Raw genomic sequence first — 21,867 nt, forward strand, 5'->3', positions numbered from 1 at the left:
AAGTACACCACTCCTACTGGTTTAGGTCCCATGGTGGCCTAACTTCATTTTAACTTAACTCCTTTTTTAAGGTTCCTATCTCCAAGTGCAATCACATCCTGACATTCTGCACGTGACATGTTCTCAAAGGCACACTTGGGAAGGAAAGTCCCCACAGCATCATCTTCTACACAGGGTCGCAAATACTCCGAGGGGCCAGATAACTTCTAGGTGGGAGCTGACATTTTCATTGGCTCATTGGCCTTTGGTGAAACTTCAAGGAGGACTTTGGAACTTGGAAGAGAAACCTAATAGTTCTTCCCTTGTGAGAAATTCCCACAGCAGCTGCAGAAACCGTGAAGGCCGAAAGAAGGAGACAGGCTTGCCAGGACTCAAGGTAAGACGTCTGGGAATTCCTTCACGGAGTCTTGACAGAACTTAGACCCTATCAAGAGGGCCCCACGACCTGGACAGGCCTTGGGAACATCCCCTGGGAGCTGAAAGAGTCAGGGGTCCCCCTATAAACATACATCGAGCATGGTATGAGCTGACAATAACCCAACTTTGGAGACTACTGCTCAGCCACCTGGCAGGCTGCTAAAGAGTCAGGACAGGCTCATGGAGCAATTTCTCACTCTGCTGGAGCAAGCTGTCCCAGGACAGAAGGCTGGACACCCACGGCGGGAGAGAGCGGGAGGGGTGTCTTTCTGGATGACTGCTCCCTGAGTCCATCTGGTAAATGCATTGTGGCCAGGTTCGTTTACCAACCTCGGCCAAGAACTGGTGGGAAAGAACAACCTCCTATGGTCCTATCAGATCCTCTGGAACCCAGCCCAGGGATCAGCCGCCTGTGTCAAGCACCATGTTTGCAGTGATGTTGCCCTTGAACAACAAAGGGGGGAAAAGGAAGAGGCTATGGCATGGAGAAGAAGGTAGCATTCAGCATAGCAATTTCTCTTGAAAGTGAGAGGCAGACAGATGTTCCATCCAAACCGTTTGGATCTCAGTTTCAGGCTGCAGTTCCAACAATAGAATGTCTGCCTAAAGTGCACAGAGCCCTGGGTTTGACACGCACACCCTCAGCTCCACACAAATTGGGCATGGTGGTGTATGACTATAAACCCAACACTTGGGAGGTATAGGCAGGAGAATCCTTAGCTATATAACAAGTTCAAGGATAGCCTGGGCTACATGAGACCCTCTCTCAAAAACAAACCTCAGCTTCAGCATTTCCTGTATGACTATGCTCAGGTTAGCTAGCCTCATTATCTTAATGGTACATGGCTGGAGGCATTGCTTCATATCTGTAAGCCTGTGAGACATAAACATCTATAGTTGCTATAATTGCTACAGTACCACCCAACAGGCACAGCATTCCTCTGTAGAAGTTAAAAACACAGTGGCATGGAATTACACCTGGCTTCCAAGTCTACTCCTGTGAGCTGTACAATTAGTCATCCTCCCTGGAGCCTTGGTCCCCCAAGGGGCTTAATGGAGCACGGGGAACACGGAAATAAGAGAGGCATCATTGGGAAGTCCTTGGCTGTCAGGTGTTGGACCAATGACAGGTGTTTCTCTTGTTCACTTTCTATCAGGTGCTGAGGATTGGGTCCAGGGCCTCCTGTGCATTGAGCAGTGCTCTACCACCAAGCTGCGTTCCCAGGCCCTTTGGCTTTTACTTAGTTTTAGTTTTGAGACAAGGGTTTTATTAAGTGGCCCTATGTCTTAAAATTGCTCTGTAATATAAGTAAGCCTTGAATTTGCAATTCTCCTGCCTCAGACTCCCGAGGAGCCCCTACTTGACAGGTTCTTTGTTGCTATTGTTGTTTTTCCTGGTTTTTAGCTTCAAGACAAAGTCTCATGTACCCCAGGTTGGCCTCACTATCGCTGCATAGCAGAGGATGATGACCTTGAACTTCTGTTTTCATCGATCCTGTTTTCCCCTCCCAAGTGCTGGGCCCCTGAGCGTGTGCAGCCACACCCAGTTTATTTGGTGCCAGGGTTAGAACCCAGGGTTTTGTGCGCACAAGGCAAGCACTTTGCCCACCAACCTACACCCACCAGCCCTGCCAGGTCCTTTTTCTTACAGACAAGGAAAATTGCAAAAGGCCTCAGGAACCAGTGTGGTCTTAAAACAAGGAAAAAAACTGGGTATTTTCTGAAGTTCTATGTTTTTAACTGTTTGGATTCAGGGAGACGTGAAACCACCAAGTAAATACAGGGTGGGAAGTCTTTCTGTGCTACGGGGTCTCAAACTTTGCCAGCATCAGAACCACCTAGGAGGCACATTAGAAGCCAAACTGAGCCAGTCTGGAGAGTGAGCTAAGATTTTCACCACTGCTGAACTAGAGACCCCACTTTAAGATCCGCTTGACTTAGTATTGGAAATAAAATAGCTTAGAGTCTGGGGGTGGCGGGAATCGCCTTTCTGTTACAGATAACTGCCACCCTTCAACAAAGGGAGAGCTAAGAGTGCTTTCCTGCCCGCTCAAACTAAGGCACCAACCAAGGACAATACAGGCGGTAAACCTTAAACCCCCACCCAGATCTAGACAATGGACAGAACACTCTCCACAGTAGAGTAGAGAGTGGGATATTACTTTCTCACATACTCTGGTGCCTCACCTTTGACCATGTCCTCTGGAGGGGGAGACCTGGTGGCACTCAGAGGAAGAACAGCAGGTTACCAAGAAGAGACTTGATACCCTATGAACATATACAGGGGGAGGTAATCCTCCTCAGGAACAGTCATAGGGGAGGGAAATAAGGGGAAAATGGGAGGAAGGGAAGAATGGGAGGATACAAGGGATGGAATAACCATCGAGATGTAACAAAAATAAATTAATAAAGGAGAAAAGAAAAAAAAAAGAGTGCTTTCCTGTGCTGGAAATGAGGTCTCCAAGGAAGGTGCTGTCCGTGTTCGCCTTTCACAGACAGGAAACAGCTAGTGCTCTTGCACCTGTGGGCCATAAAAACTAAAATTAAAACAAACCCAGGGCTGTCTGACCTCTAGACCCGATGCTGCCTTGCCTATGGCTTCATTATCTAGATGGCTAGGGCCGGTCTATCAGCCAGCACCAGGGTCAAGTTGCATCAGCCTCCCTCTGGCACCTGCTGCCACCATAGAGCACTGGAATGGATTTACTTTGTATTTGTCATCTAGAGAGGCCAGAAAGCTTCCTGAGTGCATAACGCTGGAATCCAGTTCACATTATTTTGTGCCATAGCATCTGACATCCTGCCAACAAGGAGTACACAATCTGCATGCAATAAGACTAAACAAAAGTGGGGGGAAAAAGGGTTTTTTTTCCTCGTCTGAATGGAAAATACTTCTGCCTTTATCTTTAATGTGCTAAGGAGGCTGCCTGCCTGACTCTAAGCATCTTTCCTCATTGGCATAGAAAACTTAAGACATCCTCCAGATCTACGTTATCAGAAGTCAAGTTGGGACCACAGTCATGTTATTCTCTTCCAGCAGCCTCAGACACTGAAGATGGGAGCCATGTGTGGTTAAGAGTTAGCCCACTTCAGACCCTCCAGTACCCTAGAAATAGCAGTTAAAATATAGATGAATAGGAACCAGGCGTGGTGGCACACATCTTTAATCCCAGCACTCAGGGAGACTGCGACAGGCGGATTTCTGTGAGTTCAAGGCCAGCCTGGTCTACAAGTCCAGGGCAGAGAAAGCTACACAGAAAAACCTGTCTTTAAAGATAAAAAAAAAAAAGAAATATAAATGAAAAAGTGTCCACATGGTTCAATTCCCAGCACCCATATGGCAGCTCACAACCATCTGTAACTCCTTTTCCAGGGAATCCAACACCTTAGCCTCTTCAGACACCTGGTACACAGACATACGTGAAGGCAAAATACCCATACACATAATAAATTAAATTAAATAATTTTAAGAGATCTAGTTTTTTTTTAAGTATCCCCAGCTAATCTAAATATTGTATCCCGAGAAAGAACGTGGACTCCAGAAAACCAGACACTTATCTTGTGTAGCAGGCCTGCATTTCAGTAAAGACAATGCTAGATATAAGGAGTAAGAAAAAGTATTGGTTTTTCTGTGGAAATTGTATTGTGTGTGTTTGTAGCAGCTGTACATCATGAGCAAACAGGAGAATGTGCCTGCTGTTACTGTCCCAGGCAATGTCCAGCATACATATGCCGTGGTCTCTGGAAGCCAGGAGAAGCCTTTGGAAAAGGCCACCTACCCAGCCTCAGCAACCATGCTCCAGTACAACCCAGGGAGTGCAAACTTATAGAGCCCACACATTGTGATCCAGACTCCAGCTGGAGCGACAGCCCTGCAGGCTCAGCCCGCCGGCCTCCAGTATCCGGCAGGAAGGGCTGGTGTGCAGACTCCACCAGGAGCCATCCAGTGCTCACCAGAAATAACGAGTGCCCAGATCCTGCCTGGAGACCCTCAGAATCCCCTGAACACTGTCCCTGGGCCCACACGGACCCCAGGCTCTCTCCAGTGGAACATGTCCTTTATGTCCTTTCCTGAGTTTGATCCTAAGAAATTCATAAATGAAGAGGTCAGAACATTAGGGGTGAGTATGATGTCATCTCTTCAGCCTTGTAAGCCTACCTCTGGTACCTTAGATGGGGTCAGAGGGCAAAGGAGGGTCTCAGCTCCTTAAGACTAGGGCTAGGATAACGCCGCAAATGGCAGGCCCACTCTGCAATCCTCAGCCCCCCCCCCTCCCAGTTCACTGAGCAGCCATCTCTTTCAGCAGAAGTTTCACTAGAAAGACCATTGACCTGGGTGAGTGGCCCAGGTTTCCTAGAGTGTTGAACGATTATTAATATTTAATATTGAATTACCAGAGCATAGTTTGTATCCCAAATGTATCTGAGCCACGTCTTATACTAAAGACTGTCTATCAGGAATCCAAACGTTGGTCCCAAGCACCAAGGAAGACTAGAGTTTAGGTGGGAAGATAAACAACAGTGATGTTACATAGGCATTGTAACTCTGTGTTAGGCTTTTTATCCTGTTAACTAGTACTGGTGAAATGCTTGTTGATTCTGGTGGCCAACTATTTAAAAGCATTTGAGAATCCAAGTTCAAACCCAACTTTTCACTACTCAGGGTACACATTGGTGTCACCTGTGGAACTTTAAAGCACACCTGGAACGGACTCCACCCAGAGGTGTGGGTATGGTCTGCATGTTGGTCTAGGTGAACCCCAATACCATTCATACCTCAAGTAGCTCTGGAGTACAGCCAGGATGGCAAAGTGCAGCTCAGCAGCTCACAGCCCAGCTCGGCGCTCTCACCAGTTTTCTCTCTGGTCTTTCTGCAGGCCATCCAGATCCTCATTGGTCTGTTCCATTTATTCTCTGCATTCAACCCTCAACTATACCTGACGCTTTCTGTGCTGGGCTTATCAGGGTACCTGGTCTGGGGAGGACTGTCTGTGAGTACAAGGTCATATGGCCTCTTTTCTAAATCGTCAGAGGAGAACTGGGGGGTGGGGGCGTGAAATGACGCTTGGACTCCATTCCCAGTCATAGAACCCTTACAGCTTAGAAGTCTGCAGGCTGCCAAGGGCTGAAGAGCTCAGATATCCCCGCCCTGGCAACTTCACCTCCTGACTATAAAGAACTTTTGGCTGCAAACATTCATCACCATATTATTACCAGAGCTTTTCGGGTCAGAGCCTAGGCTATGCAGCATGAACAAGCCAGGCTCCAGAACCCATCCCTAATAGACCAACTGAAGAAACAGGTCAAAAAAAAAAAAAAAGAGAAGAAAGATGATTTATTCACTGTGACCACAGTGAGAAGAGGAACAAATAAAGAGGCCCAGAGCTGCCTCCCCCAAATCTACCTTAGGGTTTAGGTTTAAGTAAAGGGTAAGGGTAAGTAAGTACCCTTATATAAATAAGCAGTCAGGGTCAAGGTACAGTCCTATCTGTCACTGGCCCACCATGGCCTCAGCTCCAGTCTGTCCTGCAAAGTGAGCTGACAAGGTGACAGAGATGTGTGGAATCTCCTAGGAAGCAAGTTTTTCCTCCGGCCAGTACCAAGCTTCAGCCTTTTGCTTCCTCTAGCATAGACACCCAGAGCAATTTTTTTTCTTTTTCTTTCTTTTTTTGGTTTTTTGAGACAGGGTTTCTCTGTGTAGCCCTGGTTGTCCTGACTTGCTTTGTAGACCAGGCTGACCTCAAACTCACAGAGATCCGCCTGCCTCTGCTTCTCGAGTGCTGGGGTTAAAGGCATGCGCCACCATGCCCAGCTCCCAAAGCAATCTTAATCCTTTTTATTTTTACATAGTTTTAATATCCTAATATATGTTAATCGGAGTCCACAGTTTCATGCTATACACGTTTCATGCTATACACAGCATCTACTTCCCACCCATGAAAGCAACTGCAAACTTTTCAGGAATTAATTAAGCAAGTCATTTAACCATTTGGTGATAGGAAATTGACTATTGTGGGTAAACAGTCCTGAGAAAGGCCTTCCTGTACCCTGCAGAGACCTCACCAGCAGATGGCAGACATTGGCAAGCACAGAGCTGTGTATTTGAAAGCAAAGGGATAGAAGAAACAAGGTTCGTCCAGACGGACAGTCTCTTGAGGATGCAGGTCATTCAGGGTCACGCAAAACATCACAAAAACAAAAACAAAAAAACTGGGTTAGTGACTCCTTACCTGGAAAATCTGAATGAAATTCACAGGCAGTAAAGGATGAGTTTAAGAGGAGTTCTAATATAGAAAGATTTTTAAAAAACAGAAAGAAAGCCGAGCCTTCAAGCCTGGGTTGCCAGGAAAAGTGAGGGGTTACTTCCAACAACAGGAAAGCCCCAGGGAGCGGCTGGGTGAACACTGAGATCACGCCTACTGAGATGGGTTAATTTTCTGGGCTTATTGAGGAATCGGCTAATTGGGATCTTGGGTTTGTTTGGTTTTTTTGTTTGTTTGTTTGTTTGTTTGTTTGTTTTTCTGACATATCCAGGCAGCTGTGTCACTTGAAAGCTCACCCACACATGAATGAGAACTCCCAAAAAACTACATCTCCTGAGTTATTTGCAAAACTTGCAGACTACTCCCCGAGAGAGTTTCCTCTCCCTCTGTACCACCACACCAGCTAAACAGATAACACCTGCACACTGGAGAAATATCTGGAGAAATAACTATGATTTCTCATTAATTCTAGTGACTTGCAGATCTGTTAGGATTTCTCCATACGCTCTCGTATCGTCTGCTGAAAAGACGCTGTTAAACCATATTCAATTTTATCTCATCCTCTTGTCATATCACACTACTTTGATGCCCCACTCCTGAGTTACTGGGTGTCATCTAAGTTTTAGGTTTTTGTCCCCCAAACTCAATGATGTAGGAGGAACTTATTGTTTTAAGATTTCAGGTCATCCACTTCAGAGCTCCCTTCTGACTGTACGAACTCAATACACTTAGCCATCTAGAAGTGTTTCGGTCTCAGTGATCCTTACAAGAGAGAAATACAGGGCTAAGGATATGGTTCAGTGGTCAAGCATTTGCCCAGCGTGTACACGGCCTTGGGTTCGCTCCTTGGCAGTATAGAGTAAAATGCTGTAAGAAGGAACTATGGTTGCCACAATGGCCGCTTTACAGATGAGGGAGAAACAGCTTCAACAGTAATTCAGTGATCAACTGGGTGAGAACAGGGACCTCATTAGGACTATCGGGCTAGTCTAGGAGCAGGGAAAGATGACTTAGTAGCAGATATGAAACAGGAGCCCCAATTTCCTCTCTCCCAGCCTCAGTACTATGACCACTATACTACCCTGCCCCTAACTTTCCAGGATAAGACCATGGTCAAGGATTAGACAGTGTCAGCAGTGAATTAGTTTGGAAACTTGAGGAGACCATCAAAAAAAACATGCCAGGTTGCCCAGTCTAGATACAACACACATTGGTCTTTACACATATTTATATATTTATATTATCCAGTCTAGATACAACACACATTGGTCTTTACACATATTTATACTAGGATTCATAACAGTAGAAAAGTAGAGTTATAAAATAGCAATAAAGTAATTTTATGGTGTGGGATCACCACAAAATGAGGAACTGTATTAAAGGGTTGTAGCATTAGGAAGGTTGAGAACCACTGACTTAGGGAAACCTACATGACCTGAGGTATCTGAGTGCCACAATACGTAGTACTTAAAGTTTGGTACAGCAGCAATGTTGAGCACACAGATTTACATGTCTGAGAAACAAGATTTGTAATTTAATAACATTCATTTTTTTAATGTCTACATAGTTTATCATCTCTGGAGCTCTCTCAGTCTGGGCTGAAAAGGATGCCAACAGTTGCATGGTAAGTCACTATGCCATTTCTTTGACAATCTATGAGTCTTAAAATTGTCCCACACTTGGGCAGGGAGGTCTTGCAGTAACCCCATGGTCTGGCACTAGGCTCAGGTTGTTTACACACTGTTCTCCACCTGATCCTCAAAACTCCATTGTGTTTTGTTCTCCCATGTTGTAGAGGAGAAACTGAGGCACAGTATTTCAGAGTAGAGACCCAAACACCTTTCAGGACAACCAAAGTCCAAGTTGACTGTCTGCATTAAGCCAGCAAGTGACTGCCTGGGAAGAAACACTTTGCAGATAGCAGCCTCCAGCACACCTTACAGGGAGCTTTTAAAGACAAAGAACACAGAAAGCTACATCTTGGTTGGCCTTTGCAGGGGGTAGTAAAGCAAGCCAGCAGTTTAACAGATGCCAAGTACAGCAGTTAGCTAGGGAATTTCAACCTGGGATTTGAGCACAGGGTTGGGTGCTCTCACATAGGATTTTTCATAGCAGGAGTAGAAAGGAGAGGGGGTCAGTTTAAGATTACACCTAAGAAGCCTCCAGCTGAGACAAGATGAAGAAAAGTTTTCCCTGTCACATTCACCGCTTGTCTCAGTGAGTGAGTCAATTGTGAACTCATCCTACTCTAAAGAGGTGTAGTTGTCCCTAAGGACCATTAATTTGGCTGAAGAAGTCCTTTGTTTTACATAATCAGCCATGCAACTTAAAGTGCAGGGCCGCACTGTTAATCCAATCTGTTTCACACGCCCAATTTTTTCACAGCTTTCTTTCTTTTTTTTTCCCAATAAGTAGGTATCAGCAAGCAATAGTCAAGATGGAATTTGTGTTTCTAGTCTAGCTATCACCTCCCCTGTATCCATTTTCCTCCTCAGTTCCCAGGTCCGGGCCTGAGAGAAGTGGGAATTGAACCATAACTCTATGCACAAGATTCAGGAAGGCATAAAGGGGCAGGGAAGACAAGGGTCACAGCCAATGAAACCTTAATTTTAAATGGCTCGTAGTCTTGAGATAGTCCATGTGGCATTGTTATCAATCAGTGGCCTCTGCTTTCTTGACCTGAGTGTGATGGATTTGTGGATTTGTGAGTTTCTGGTGTAATGCACCAGGATGCTTGTCTCTATAAGCCAGGCGATAATGGACTGAAATTTCCTTTTTGTTTGTTTGTTTGTTTTCAGGGTCACTGGGTATTGTTTACTCTGGACGGGGAAAGTTGAACTGCTTAGTTGAATAATTATAGTGACTTGGTGTAGAGTCAGTCCTAGAAGGCGAGCTCCTGCCCACACCTCTGGGAATCTTTGTCATAAATCTGAGAGATAGTCCAGCTGTATCTTCTGATTGGGGGAAAGACATTCTTCTGACAGAGAGCAGGACACCAGCGTTGTGCTGGCTATCTGTAAGTCTAACTGTGTCTCCTCATCAGAGAAAGTGACGATGGCTTTCATTTTATGCAAAAAGTCGCATCTCACAAGACCTTTCTGTTGTTAAACACGTCTCAATTTACTTCCAGCAAACTGAGACTACTTACACCTTTACAATTTTTTTTAGATTTATTTATGCTTTGCCTGCATGTACTCCTGCATGCCAGAAGAGGGCACCAGATCTCATTATGGATAGTTGTAAGCCACCATGCGGTGGTTGGGAATAGAACTCAGGGCCTCCATTTATCCACAAATTTCGGGAATTCCTTGTTTTTAATAGCTGAATAGTATTCCATAGTGTATATGTACCACAGTTTCTTTATCCATTCTTCTACTGAGGGACACTTAGGCTGTTTCCATGTTCTGGCTATTATGAATAAGGCTGCTATGAACATGGTTGAGCAAATTTTCTTGTTGTGTGCTGGAGCATCTTCTGGGTATATTCCAAGGAGTGGAATAGCTGGGTCTTGAGGAAGCCCTATTCCCATTTTTCTGAGATAGCACCAGATAGATTTCCAAAGTGGCTGTACTAGTTTGCATTCCCACCAGCAATGAAGGAGTGTTCCTCTCTCCCCACATCCTTGCCAGCATGTGGTGTCGCTTGAATTTTTTATCTTAGCCATTCTGATGGGTGTAAGATGGAATCTCAGAGTTGTTTTGATTTGCATTTCCCTGATGATTAAGGAGGTTGAGCATTTCTTTAAGTGTTTCTCAGCCATTTGATATTCCTCTGTTGAGAATTCTGTTTAGTTCCAAGCCCCATTTCTCAATTGGGTTATTTGGTTTGGTTGTGTTTAATTTCTTGAGTTCTTTATATATTTTGGATCTTAGACCTTTGTCAGATGTAGCTAGAAATGATCATAATGAGTGAGTTAACCCAGAAGCAGAAAAACTCAAATGGTATATACTCACTTATATCTGCATATTAGCCCAAGGGGCAGGTCCCACGAAAGCCTTCACTTACCAGGAAACTGAGACAGAGGGGAGGACATTCTAGTGGGACTCTAGATGAAAGAAACATGGGAGAATGGCAAAGTAGAAGGATCCAGAGGGTCCTAGAAACCTACAAGTAGAACATTATGATAGGCAGATTTGGGCTCGGGGGTCCCGCTCAAACTAAGGCACCAGCCAAGGACAATACAGGCGGTAAACCTTAAACCCCTACCCAGATCTAGACAATGGACAGAACACTCTCCACAGTAGAGTGGAGAGTGGGATATGACTTTCTCACATACTCTGGTGCCTCATCTTTGACCATGTCCCCTGGAGGGGGAGACCTGGTGGCACTCAGAGGAAGGACAGCAGGTTACCAAGAAGAGACTTGATACCTTATGAACATATACAGGGGGAGGTAATCCCCCTCAGGAACAGTCATAGGGGAGGGGAATAAGGGGAAAATGGGAGGGAGGGAAAAAGGGGAGGATACAAGGGATGGGATAACCATTGAGATGTAACAAGAATAAATTAATAAAGGAGAAAAAAAATTAAAAAATAAAAATAAAAAAATTTTAAAAAAAGAACTCAGGGCCTCTGGAAGAGCAGGCAACGCTTGCTCTTAACCTCTGAGCCATCTCTCTAGCCCCAACCTTTACATTTTTCTAACTTTTATAACTTATCTCTAATATCTGAGGCCAACTGGGTGACAAATGCAATCCTTTTTTAGCAGCTGTCTTTAATCTTTCTAGAAAAAGACCTAGTGACATTTGTTTAAAATCTCTTTGACCTGTGTTTGACAGAAGGGAAAATCTGTTCTATCTGGGCTGCGTTGTCTGGTAGCAATGTTCTCATCTTACCTGGGGGCAACTTATCTACTTTTTTCAGAGCATAGTAGATTTTGAACTTTCTGATTATAAGGCTCACTGATTGAAAGGAGCATAAATCATAAAAAAGCAAGGAGTGGAACTTCTTCTTTTCCTACCAGGTTCAGGCAAGGATCTTTTCCCCTTCTATAAGGCTGCTTAGAGCAGGTAGAAAAGGGGGTGGGAGGGGTTCACAGCTTGGAGAACTGTCTCCTTCCCCGTGTGTATCCTGCTCAGATGGCAAAGGCCCTGGATGACACACAAAACACACACACACACACACACACACACACACACACCTCTACACATAGACTGAGGTGAAAAAAACAAAACAAGAGAACACTCAAAGAGTGGGACAAGCAGAGGTTTGGGGGTTTCCAAAAAGATTTGGGTCCCCAACAAGAGGGTACAGGTGTTAAACCAGGGGGTTTCTCACACCAGATAAAGCACTGGTCAATACAGGAAAACAGAACTGACAGAAACACATAGGTACACAGAGAGATACCTAGTAAAGATAACCAGGGATGGCCACCACACATCCATACACCTGAAAAGACCAAGGAAGTCCAGCGACCTCACATGGATCCCAGACATTGGATCAGCGACCAGATCTAGTCTCTCTCTCTCTCTCTCTCTCTCTCTCTCTCTCTCTCTCTCTCTCTCTCTCTCTCTCTCTCTCTCTCTCTCTTCAAAACAGAAGGCCTCTTAACCAGAGTTACCTCCAGAGGTAACAAACTAGACAACTCTTTTTAGTTTTTCAAGACAGGGTTTGTCTGTGTTATGTCGGCTGTCCTAAACTTACTTTATAGACCAGGCCGGCCTCAAACTCACAGCAGTCTGCCTGCCTCTGCCTCCCAAGTGCTGGAATTAAAGGTGTGCGCCACCACACCTGGCACTAGATGACTCTTACTGAAGGAAATTTAGACAGGAGTAGCAGAGGATCTTAACCACTGCAAACACCAAGATCTCTCCTGGAGCACTGGAACACCTCAGGTTTGTAACCTCTAGGAGGACGTCTGTGCCTACTGTGTCCCACAGCCTGTGACAAGACCTAGAGTTGATCAAACTGGTGAGAGCCTTGTAAAAATCTCAATGGGTTCTTCAAATGTTACCAGGTAGAAACCCAAAGACCACCCAGCACAACCAAAATCCAAGTTGACTGTCTGCATTAAGCCGTGAGGTGACTACCTGGGAAGAAACACTTCTCACAGAACAGCTTCCAGCACCTTTCACAGGAAGCTTTTAAAGGCAAAAAACACAGAAAACTACATCCTGGTTGGCAGTTACAGGAGGAAGTAAAGCAAGCCAGCAGTTTAACAGAAGCCAAAATTATGCAGTTAGGTAGGCATTTTGACCTTGAGTTTCTAGAATGTGTTTGGGTGCTTTCCCAAAGGACCGTTCATGTTGTGATCAGAAAAGGGGATGGGGGTTCAGCTTCAGATTACATTAAAAATTCCTCCAGCTGAGGCAAGATGGGAGAAAACTTTGTCTTGTCTCTTGTCATAAGAGAAAGGTCAGGCTTTGCCTCAAAGCACACAGTGAGTATGTGACACGGTATGTAATTCGCTTCAAATCACACAGAGTATGGACAGAGTCCAGAATTCTCTAGTTCCAAAACATTGAATTTGCCTCTGCTACATGATGAACCATGTCTCATAACAAAACAAACAAACAAACAAAACACACTTAGCAATTTGAAAAGTCATAAAATTTTGCTGTGCACTAACCTGGGGGTGTTTTGCATTAAGTAGAAAGCCGGGCCTGGCCTAGATGAAGATGAGCATGTATTTCAGCCATCTCCCTGAGGTATTTTCCACTTTTTTCATTAGCATGACCCAAACAAGTATGCCTGGAATAATTATAGCCCTAACTATAAAACATAAATCTCTCTGTCCCCTGTCACTTTCGGAGAGGTGTTCCTCATGTCATGAGCCAGAGAAGAGCCTGCTCATTTTTTGATATGTTCGGCAACCTTAAGGAGCCTCAGCATAAACACAGAGCTGGTCCTGAGCCCTCCTTTCCCTGACTTCCTCTCCATGGCTTCTGTCTCTTAGGGAAAGTAGTAAATGAAGAGCAGGTTATTTACTAAAGCAAGTCCTGACTCCTAATCCCCAGTCTGCAAGGCAAATTTCTACTTTACAAAAGGAGCACCCCTTTGGCTCCCCAACATCAACTAACCTAATATGTCCCAACAAGATTGGCCAAACATTGCCCGTACCCTCAGGAAAGCCCAATGCCCTTACCAAGTAAGGTGTGTGACATTTCAGGGCCTCTTCCAACTCCATCTTGCTCAGGTGTCTGAGTGTTTTATTCGATTTAGTTTGATTTGGTTGTTTGTCTAGCGGTTTTTGTTTGTCTGGTTGGTTGTTTGGTTGGTTGGTTGGTTGGTTGGTTTGTTGGTTGGTTGGTTAGTTGGTTGGTTGGTTTGGGTTCTTGAAACAGGTTTTTCTCTGTGCAGCCCTGACTATCCCGGAACTCCCTCTGTAGTCCAGGCTGGCTCAGAGATCTGCCTCCCAAGTACTGGGATTAAAGGCCTGCACCACCACCACAACCAACCCCCTAGCTTGGATGTCTGACTTCTAATTGAAATCTTTCCTTCAATTTCTATGTCTGAAAGCTGCCCCAGACCCAGCCCAAATGTGCTATGTTGATCTTTCTTTTCTTTCCCAGAATCCCACTCCAGGAAGCAGCTTGAGTAGAGACAGGCACTAAACAAGTAAAGGTTGATATCTCCCATGGTGAAGCAGAGCCCTCACGTTGGGAAGTCTTCCCCAGGCTCCAGCCCGGGCCTCAGCCTGAGGGTTCTTGCCTTTCTTATGAACTCTTCTTGGGAAGAGCTTGGCGTCCCAGCTTCTTCCTTCTGCAGAGCAGGCCAGCAACCTCATCCTGCCTGCACACTAGCCCTCCAAGTCTTACTGTTTCCCTCAGCTGCTTTGCCAGGGGTTAATGTTTTCACAGTGAGTGGCTCCTGCCCTGGAAGGACAAGGCACCAACAATCATGATCTCACTCCCAGTGGGGCTCTGCTGAGCTCCGTTGAAGTCTGACTGCTCCAGATAACCATTTGCATTCAGTCTTATATTAGTGATCTCTCTTTTCTCAGTGGGATTTCCACTCCACTGGATATGGTAACCCCAGATCTCTTAAGGAGTGTCACATAGCCCTCAAGGAAAATTACAGGCCTGACCCTTTCCTGATATGGAGCTTCTTCAGCAAGCACAGGGAATTCCTAGAAGCACCCCACCCTATCCTGAGATACTCAGCCTCCAGCAAATGACCTTTAATAGTACCTAGAAGTTATCCCCTCAGCTATAGGATAATTACTGCTTTCTCCTTCTTGTGATAGGGCCCCATGTTACTGCATGTAAAAGAGGTACTGCACTGCTGTAAGTAGATTAAGTATCTTGCCATTCTTAGCCCTAGCAAATCAGACATTCACCCACAAACCCCTCCCTACTACCCAAGGTTTATAAATAAAGGCTGGCTGGCATGCTGGGCCGAGGGGGGGCAGGGAGGGTGGCAGGGGCTCTTTTGCTCATCCACCATAACCAGCTGAGACTCCATTTATTCCTGGGAACCACTGCTGGGCACCCAGGGCTTGACTGCTGATTAAGGTGGTCAAGACAGCTATGGCAGAGCTGCCTTGGCAGCTGCTTCCCGGCTGCTGACTCAGTCAGTGCTGACCCCTGGTAAAGCACTGCCAGGCCTGCATCTCACCTGACCTGCCTGCCAGCAGGTTTTGGCATCAGCCTGCTTCTTATGCCATGCTTAGTACAGCAGCTCAAACAAGGAGCCATAACACTTTCAGTATCATCACGGCCTTGTGGAGCTCCAGAGTCTCCCCTGCCTTCTGACACCAGCAATCTCATTCTAAACGAGCTAAACTCTAACACTCCGTGGAAAACTCATTTTCCACCTCCTCCAAATAAGACCAGGAACTTGGCCTGGTATCCAGGCCACGGGCCTTACCCTGAGAACTCTAAGCTGCCCACTGAACAAGAAACAGAACTTCGGGACCTTTGATCTCAAGATCTGTCCACAAGCAAGCTGCTCCTGGACTAGCCCTCCAGAAGCGGTATCCAGCCACTCTGGTGGAAGCTGAACTAGCCCCAGGGTAAACTAGCAGGCTTCTGCTCCAACCAGCCCTACTCTCCCCTTGCTACCCTGTCCTCTTTTATCCGGCTGCTGCCCGAGTCTTCCCAAATGCTGAACTTTGACCTTTGCTAACATTCCCATCCCTTTTTGTCCTTCCGGTGAACGGCAGCATTGGCATGAATGTGGTCAGTTCCATCTTGTCCCTGGGTGGTATCATCACTATCATTGTAAATCTGTGTGCTCCCTCTGCCAGTAGTGATGGTCTGAAGGTGAGCATTACAACTGACTGATTCCAAAGGGCTCTTCAGCACCAGAAGAGCTTACGCAATGTTTCTGGAGCAGGCAGGAATTGCCACAGAATCCCATCCTAATATGATCCATAAATTATATAACTTCCACCAAAACCCTGCAATTTCTAAGACAACCACAGAGTTGCCCGTGCTACAGCGAAGACTCTGAGATGAAGAGGAAAACGGTCTTGGGGTAGATATACGGCTACTTGCATTGAGCTGTAGCCTGATCTTCCTTCAGGACTAATCAAGTAGGCCAAGGAAACCCGGCAGAGCAGGGGTGCAGCCGTTCCTCAAAGGGAGAGCCTCCCCGGAGGCCCCAGAAGACTTAATCTGGTTGACAGAATTTAGCTTTGACAGGACACGGCGGGAACCTGGCAAGGTTGCTGCCCTCTGGAGTCCAGTCCTGGGCAACAGGATGAACTGTCAAAGAGGTAGACTGTGGTCGTGGGGGATTTAGACTGGAATTGCCTGTCATTCTGGAAAGGGGCTGTTGGGCAACAGGCAGTTCTGTCACAGAGCATGCTCGCGCCCGTAGTGTTGTGTAGAACAAAAGCTTAGGATTCCAGTAGTCCTGGAATTCCAGGCGGGGGCACTCTCCTAGAACCCCACCTACACAATCCATTGTGGATAGGGCCACAGTCCGAAGTACACTGAGCTCAGTCCTGCCCTCAAAACTCTGATTCAGGCAAGACCACAGGGATCAAGCAAGCTAAGGCAGGTAGGACTGATGGTCCCAACCTCAATGGTACATCCCAACTCACAGTAAGGACCCCCAGATCCTCATATAAGTTCATAGTCAGGGTACTTATTAGGGCCCACCAGCTAGGGATAGTCTCAAAATTAGAGTAGTTTTTTTCTTTTTTTTAAACAACTAGGTTTTAGAGAGAGAGAGGAAGGAAACATGACCTCAGGGCAAGGAATCTAGAGTACTTACACACCAACCCTACTAGTCATCCACAGAAGCCTGTTTTCTGGAGAACTGTTTGAGCTCCAGGTTTTTGGTACAAACAGCAAGTGCGCTCTGAGGCCATAAAATTCCACAATAAAGAAATGCAGTGGCCAACAGGTGGAAGTTGGGGTGTACTGAACAGATATGGCAAAGATGCATAAAGGTACTAATAGCATCTACACCAAGACACCACACACAGACACTGCCTCCAGTCTTCCAGAGGAGGCCTATGGAGTTTGCTTTAAGAGAGCTAATGAAGACGGTCATCTAGTTAACCCTGAAGTCTGAAATGGCCCCATTTACTCTCTGCCTCTAGAATGAACAGACAGTCAATACGAAAGCAATCTCTGGTATTCTCCTCCCCTTCTCCTTCCTGGAATTCATCCTCACCTGTGTGGTCTCACATTTTGGGTGCCAGGCTGTCTGCTGGACTCATTTTGAGGTAAGTATTGGGCTTTATTCTAGGAATTAGAGCCTGCTCTAGGAAGGTTTAGCAAGAGGTGACCAGAGTTTGAGAGAAGTGAGGACCAAGAGGGTATATCAGATAAGTTTGCTGCATAACACACTATCCCCAAACCAAGTACCTTATAACAGAAAGCATTTACTTCAGCGGTTCTAGAGGTCGGACATCAGACATCCTGCATATCAGATATTTATATTATGATTCCTAACAGTAGCAAAACTACAGTTATGAAGTAGCAACAAAAATAACTTTATGCTTGGGGACCACCACAACATGGGGAACTATATGAAAGGGTTGTAGTATTAGTAAGGTGGAGAACCACTGACTTACCTGGTTCTTGGTTCTGAGTATCAATCCTTTGTCCTGTGAACATGATGCCCTCGTCCATTGATCTCAGATGGACTCACTCCTTAATCCACAGCCAGCTGCCAGGTGGGCTTCAGGAGAGCTGGTAGCCAGCTCTCTGAGGCTAGTTCATTTCTGCTCCTGTATTAACTGGCCCTCAGGTACGCCAGCTCGAGTTTCCTCAAAGGGCAGCTGGCTGCAATCCCTTACAGCCAAGCACTCTAGTCCTTGCTTGTGCCCTCTTGCTGATGTCCTATGGCCAAAGTCACTCACATGGCCAAACTTAGAACCTGTGAGCAGAAGATCAGCTCCAGCTCTAAGGAGAAAAGCTACAAAGTCACCTGAGGAGCATGAATAGGAGGATTTGAGGTGGTGGTGATGGTGGTGATGGTGGTGGTGGTGGTGGTGGTGGTGGTCATGGTGGTGGTTGTTTTCAATGAAGTTACTAACACTTCTAAAAGAAGCAAACCATGTTTATCCCCATTCCAGGATTCCAAACATTCTATCTAATTCCATCACCATGCTTGAAGTCCAGGGTCCAGTTTGGAATATGAGCCTTGTTGACATAGCAACCTAGAAACTAAAAACAACTTTGGGGCTGAGACTGTATGCTGAGAGCTCAGCTGCCATACAGGAAATCATGGGTTGATCTCCAGCCCTACAAAAACCAGGCATGGTGGAATGGATCTGTAATCCCAGAACTTTGGAGGTAGACGAAAGAGAATAGAAATTCAAGGTCATCCTTGGCTACTTGTCAAGTTTGAGGGCCAACCTGGACTACATGAAGTTCTATCTCAAAAATAATCACAATAATAACTAAAGCGAATTCTACTAATATACCCAACAGAGTCTAGTGAAACAAAAATCAGATAACTCAAATGTTATCTGGTAAATCTTCCATTCACCAGAGAAGAACTAAAATGCTCAGGACAGTCACTGCTCCACAAAATTCTAAAATCCTATGGAGCAGTCTGGAGATATAGCTCAGTGGTTAAGAACACTGGCTGCTCTTCTGGGGGACCCAGGTTCAATTCCCAGCATCCACATGGCAGCTCACAACTGTCTATAAGCCCAGACCCATGGAATCTGGTGCCCTTTTTCTGCCCTCTACAGGTGGCCAGGCAAGCATATGGTGTACAGTCATATATGCAAACAAAACATCCATATGCACAGAATAAATTATTTGTTTAATTTATCCTAAGGAGTAATATTACCCACCTGGTGGCAGAGAAGATTGGTTCGTTGGGAATCAGCTCAGCTTTGAGGAAGGGTCTGCCATTGTTTTCTGCTGCTTCCTGGATGTGTCTCCCTAGCCCATATTTCTCTGGCATCCTAATGTCTAGCAACACTCTTACTTTCTCCTAAGAGGCCTCCTTTTTCATCTTAGGAAAGATAGGCAATCCTCTGAGCAACATCAGTTCATATTCAGTGGTCCTTTTGCTAATACAAGGTTCCTCAAAATCTCTGGGCATGTTTGTGTGCCAGATTATGGATTTTGCAACTTGACAAAAGCCTCATTATTAATTGTGTTCTAGATAGAACCTCTCTCTAAATCTACCAACACCTATTTTGAGATCAGGCCTCTCTGGGACCAAGGCCATAAGATTTTTAGAAGCTTTTCAGTGTAGCCAAGGAGCCTCACTAAAGACTAGAGACATGATCCAGTCAGTAAAATGCTGGCTGTACAAGCCCAAAGACCTGAGTGCAGATGGCCAGCATGCGTATCAAAAGGCAGGCTCTGCAGCATGTGTCCCTAGCTCCAGCACTGGGGCTCAGGGAAGGCAGGGTAGAGACAGACAGAGTTCACTGACCATCCAGTCTAGCCAGTCAGTGAGCTCCAGGTGCAGTGAGAGATCCTGTCTCAATAAAATAAAATGGAGAGCAGCTGGGAAAGACACACCAAGTCCATTTCTGGCCTCCATATGCATGTGCGCACACACATTCACACATCCCCCTCCCATGCACTTGTGCACACACACTTTAAAAAACACACACACATACACAGTCTTACTTAGCATGGGGTTGTATAGACACCTTCTTTTCTGTGCAGGTCTAGCCCTAATTTGACATTTATTGTTAGGCCTAAAATTTAATTTGAATGGTGTTTCTCAATTGATAGCTTCAGAAATACAATCCCAAGATGTAATCGCTCACCCAGCAGGCATTTGGCACATGATCCTCTGGGTCTTGTGCCCAGTTCTGATCTGCTGGGATTGCCAAGGTTCACAGTTGGTTTGCCGAGATACCCAGTGGTTAGGTGGTCTTGGATAGATGCTTACACGAGTCTGGCAGTTGGCAAACTGGCTATGCACAGAAAAAAAACTAGGCCTCATTATTCATCAGGTCAATCCAGACTGCTTTCTGTTCCAATGAGTGTCAAGAAAGATCAAATCCAAGTAAGCAAAAACTTCACAGGTCTCTGCTTATACCCTCACTGCTATTGTTGTCTCCTTAGCCAAGGGAAGTCATGTGACAAAGCCCAGCATACATGAGACAGGGTCTACCCAAGGCTTGGAAAGAGGAAGGGAAAGAAGTTACAGCCTCTCTTGACATTCATGACAGATGACACTGACGGCTTTCTGTCCTTTGTCTTTCAGAACATGGCAGTGATCTCAACCATGTTTGGTGGCAACACAGTCAACACTACCACTGCACCTGTCAACATCACCAGCCCAGACAGTGCCACCAACATCCCAGTGCAGCCCACCCTCCCCAGACATGTTCCCCCTGAACACTCATACGAACATGTTGCTGATCTCGCCCAGAAATAGCTGAAATAATGGAATGCCCATTTCAATGACAAGGAAGCGCTGCTGCTTCTTCATGAAACACCTGTGACCTTGACCCTGGCCAAGGCGAACCTCCATTCTTCACCTTTGTACTCTTAACCTTCCCTTTGGTCTGTTATTAATGTGCTTTTCAAATTCATAATTTCCCTCTGACCCTAGGGGTCTTTTAACTTTAACAAACTGCATACAAGGTTGTGGGGTTTTTTGTTGTTGTTGTTCTGTTTCTCCAGTTGTATGCTTACTGTCAAGAAGCCAATTCTATAATAGTAGAGGCCAACTGTCAGTTCTGCCTCTAATCCACCTCCCTCAACTCTAATCATGAAAAGTAACTGTCCCCACCCACAGAACATGAGTATCAGCACAAAGGCATGAACTGCCCAACCTTGGGTATGTCTCCCCAGCACTCCTGGGTGTGTGACAACCCTGGTGTGTGTCCCCAGCACTCCTGGGTGTGTGAGTGAGATAGCAAATGGAGCAAGCAACCCACCTAAGGCCAAGAAAAAGAGCTCTCTGGGTTGGGCAATGGTAGAGATGCAAACTTCAACCCTTCTATTACTTCATGAAGGGGCACCTGCCTCAATTGTACGAAAGGGTTCTATGGATTAACAGGACCTTTCAGCCTGTAGTAGACCCTCATCACTTCCCAGGCCCCTCTTCTACCATTTCCAGAGTCCCTATATGGGCGACATGGACAAATGCTGTATAGGATCCATGTTCCTGGTGCCATTCAACATCATGGCCGTGGATCCTTCAGATCCCTACGGCTGCTTCCAACTGAAGAATCTACCAGAACCAAAGAGCCTTGCTTTCACTAGTCTGACCTTTGCTCCTAGCACTGCTTCATTAAGTACCTATGTTCAAGCATTTTTTTCATATGTGTGTGCATATGTGTTTGATGTATATGAAAGTGCATAATTGTGCAAGGGTGTGTGTGTGTGTGAGAGAGAGTGTGCTTGTATGTGTGTGTGAGTGAGTATACATGCATATAGAGAACAATTTCAGATGTTGTTTCTCAGGCATTCTCCTCAACCCCTTGAGAAAGAAACGTTTTACTGGTATGGAACTCACCAAGTAGACTAGGCTGGCAATCCAGTGAGGCCTGGGAATCTGCCTGCCACATCTACCTAGGCCTAGAATACCAGGCATGTGCCATCATGCCTGACCTTTTCTGTTGTTGTTGTTGTTGTTGTTGTTGTTGTTGTTGTTGTTTCTGATTGTTGTTGTGTTGTGTTGTCTTGTTTTTCAAGACAGGGTTTCTCTGTGCCACCTTGTCAGTCCTGGATTCACTCTGTACTTGAACTTGCCTGCTGCCTCCCAGGTGCTGGGATTAAAGGTGTGCACCACCACCACCAAGCTCTGACATTTTCTTTTTAACATGACTCTATGGATCAAACCCAGGTCTTTATGTTTGCAAA

General features: G+C 45.7%; 1 protein-coding gene across 1 annotated transcript; it reads left to right on the forward strand.

The window, feature by feature from the left end:
• The first annotated feature begins 198 nt into the window (after window positions 1-198).
• MS4A18 (membrane spanning 4-domains A18) lies at window positions 199-20,572 on the forward strand. Its single transcript, XM_084762277.1, is given in 8 exon segments — window positions 199-376; window positions 4,077-4,244; window positions 4,248-4,538; window positions 5,295-5,408; window positions 8,248-8,304; window positions 15,772-15,882; window positions 17,172-17,297; window positions 20,261-20,572. Coding segments are annotated over 7 exon segments (1,029 nt in total). The 5' UTR covers window positions 199-376; window positions 4,077-4,088; the 3' UTR covers window positions 20,435-20,572.
• The last annotated feature ends 1,295 nt before the right edge of the window (window positions 20,573-21,867 follow it).

The sequence above is a fragment of the Acomys minous genome (genome assembly GCF_964271855.1).
Source record: "Acomys minous genome assembly, chromosome: 2".
Lineage (NCBI taxonomy): Eukaryota > Metazoa > Chordata > Mammalia > Rodentia > Muridae > Acomys > Acomys minous.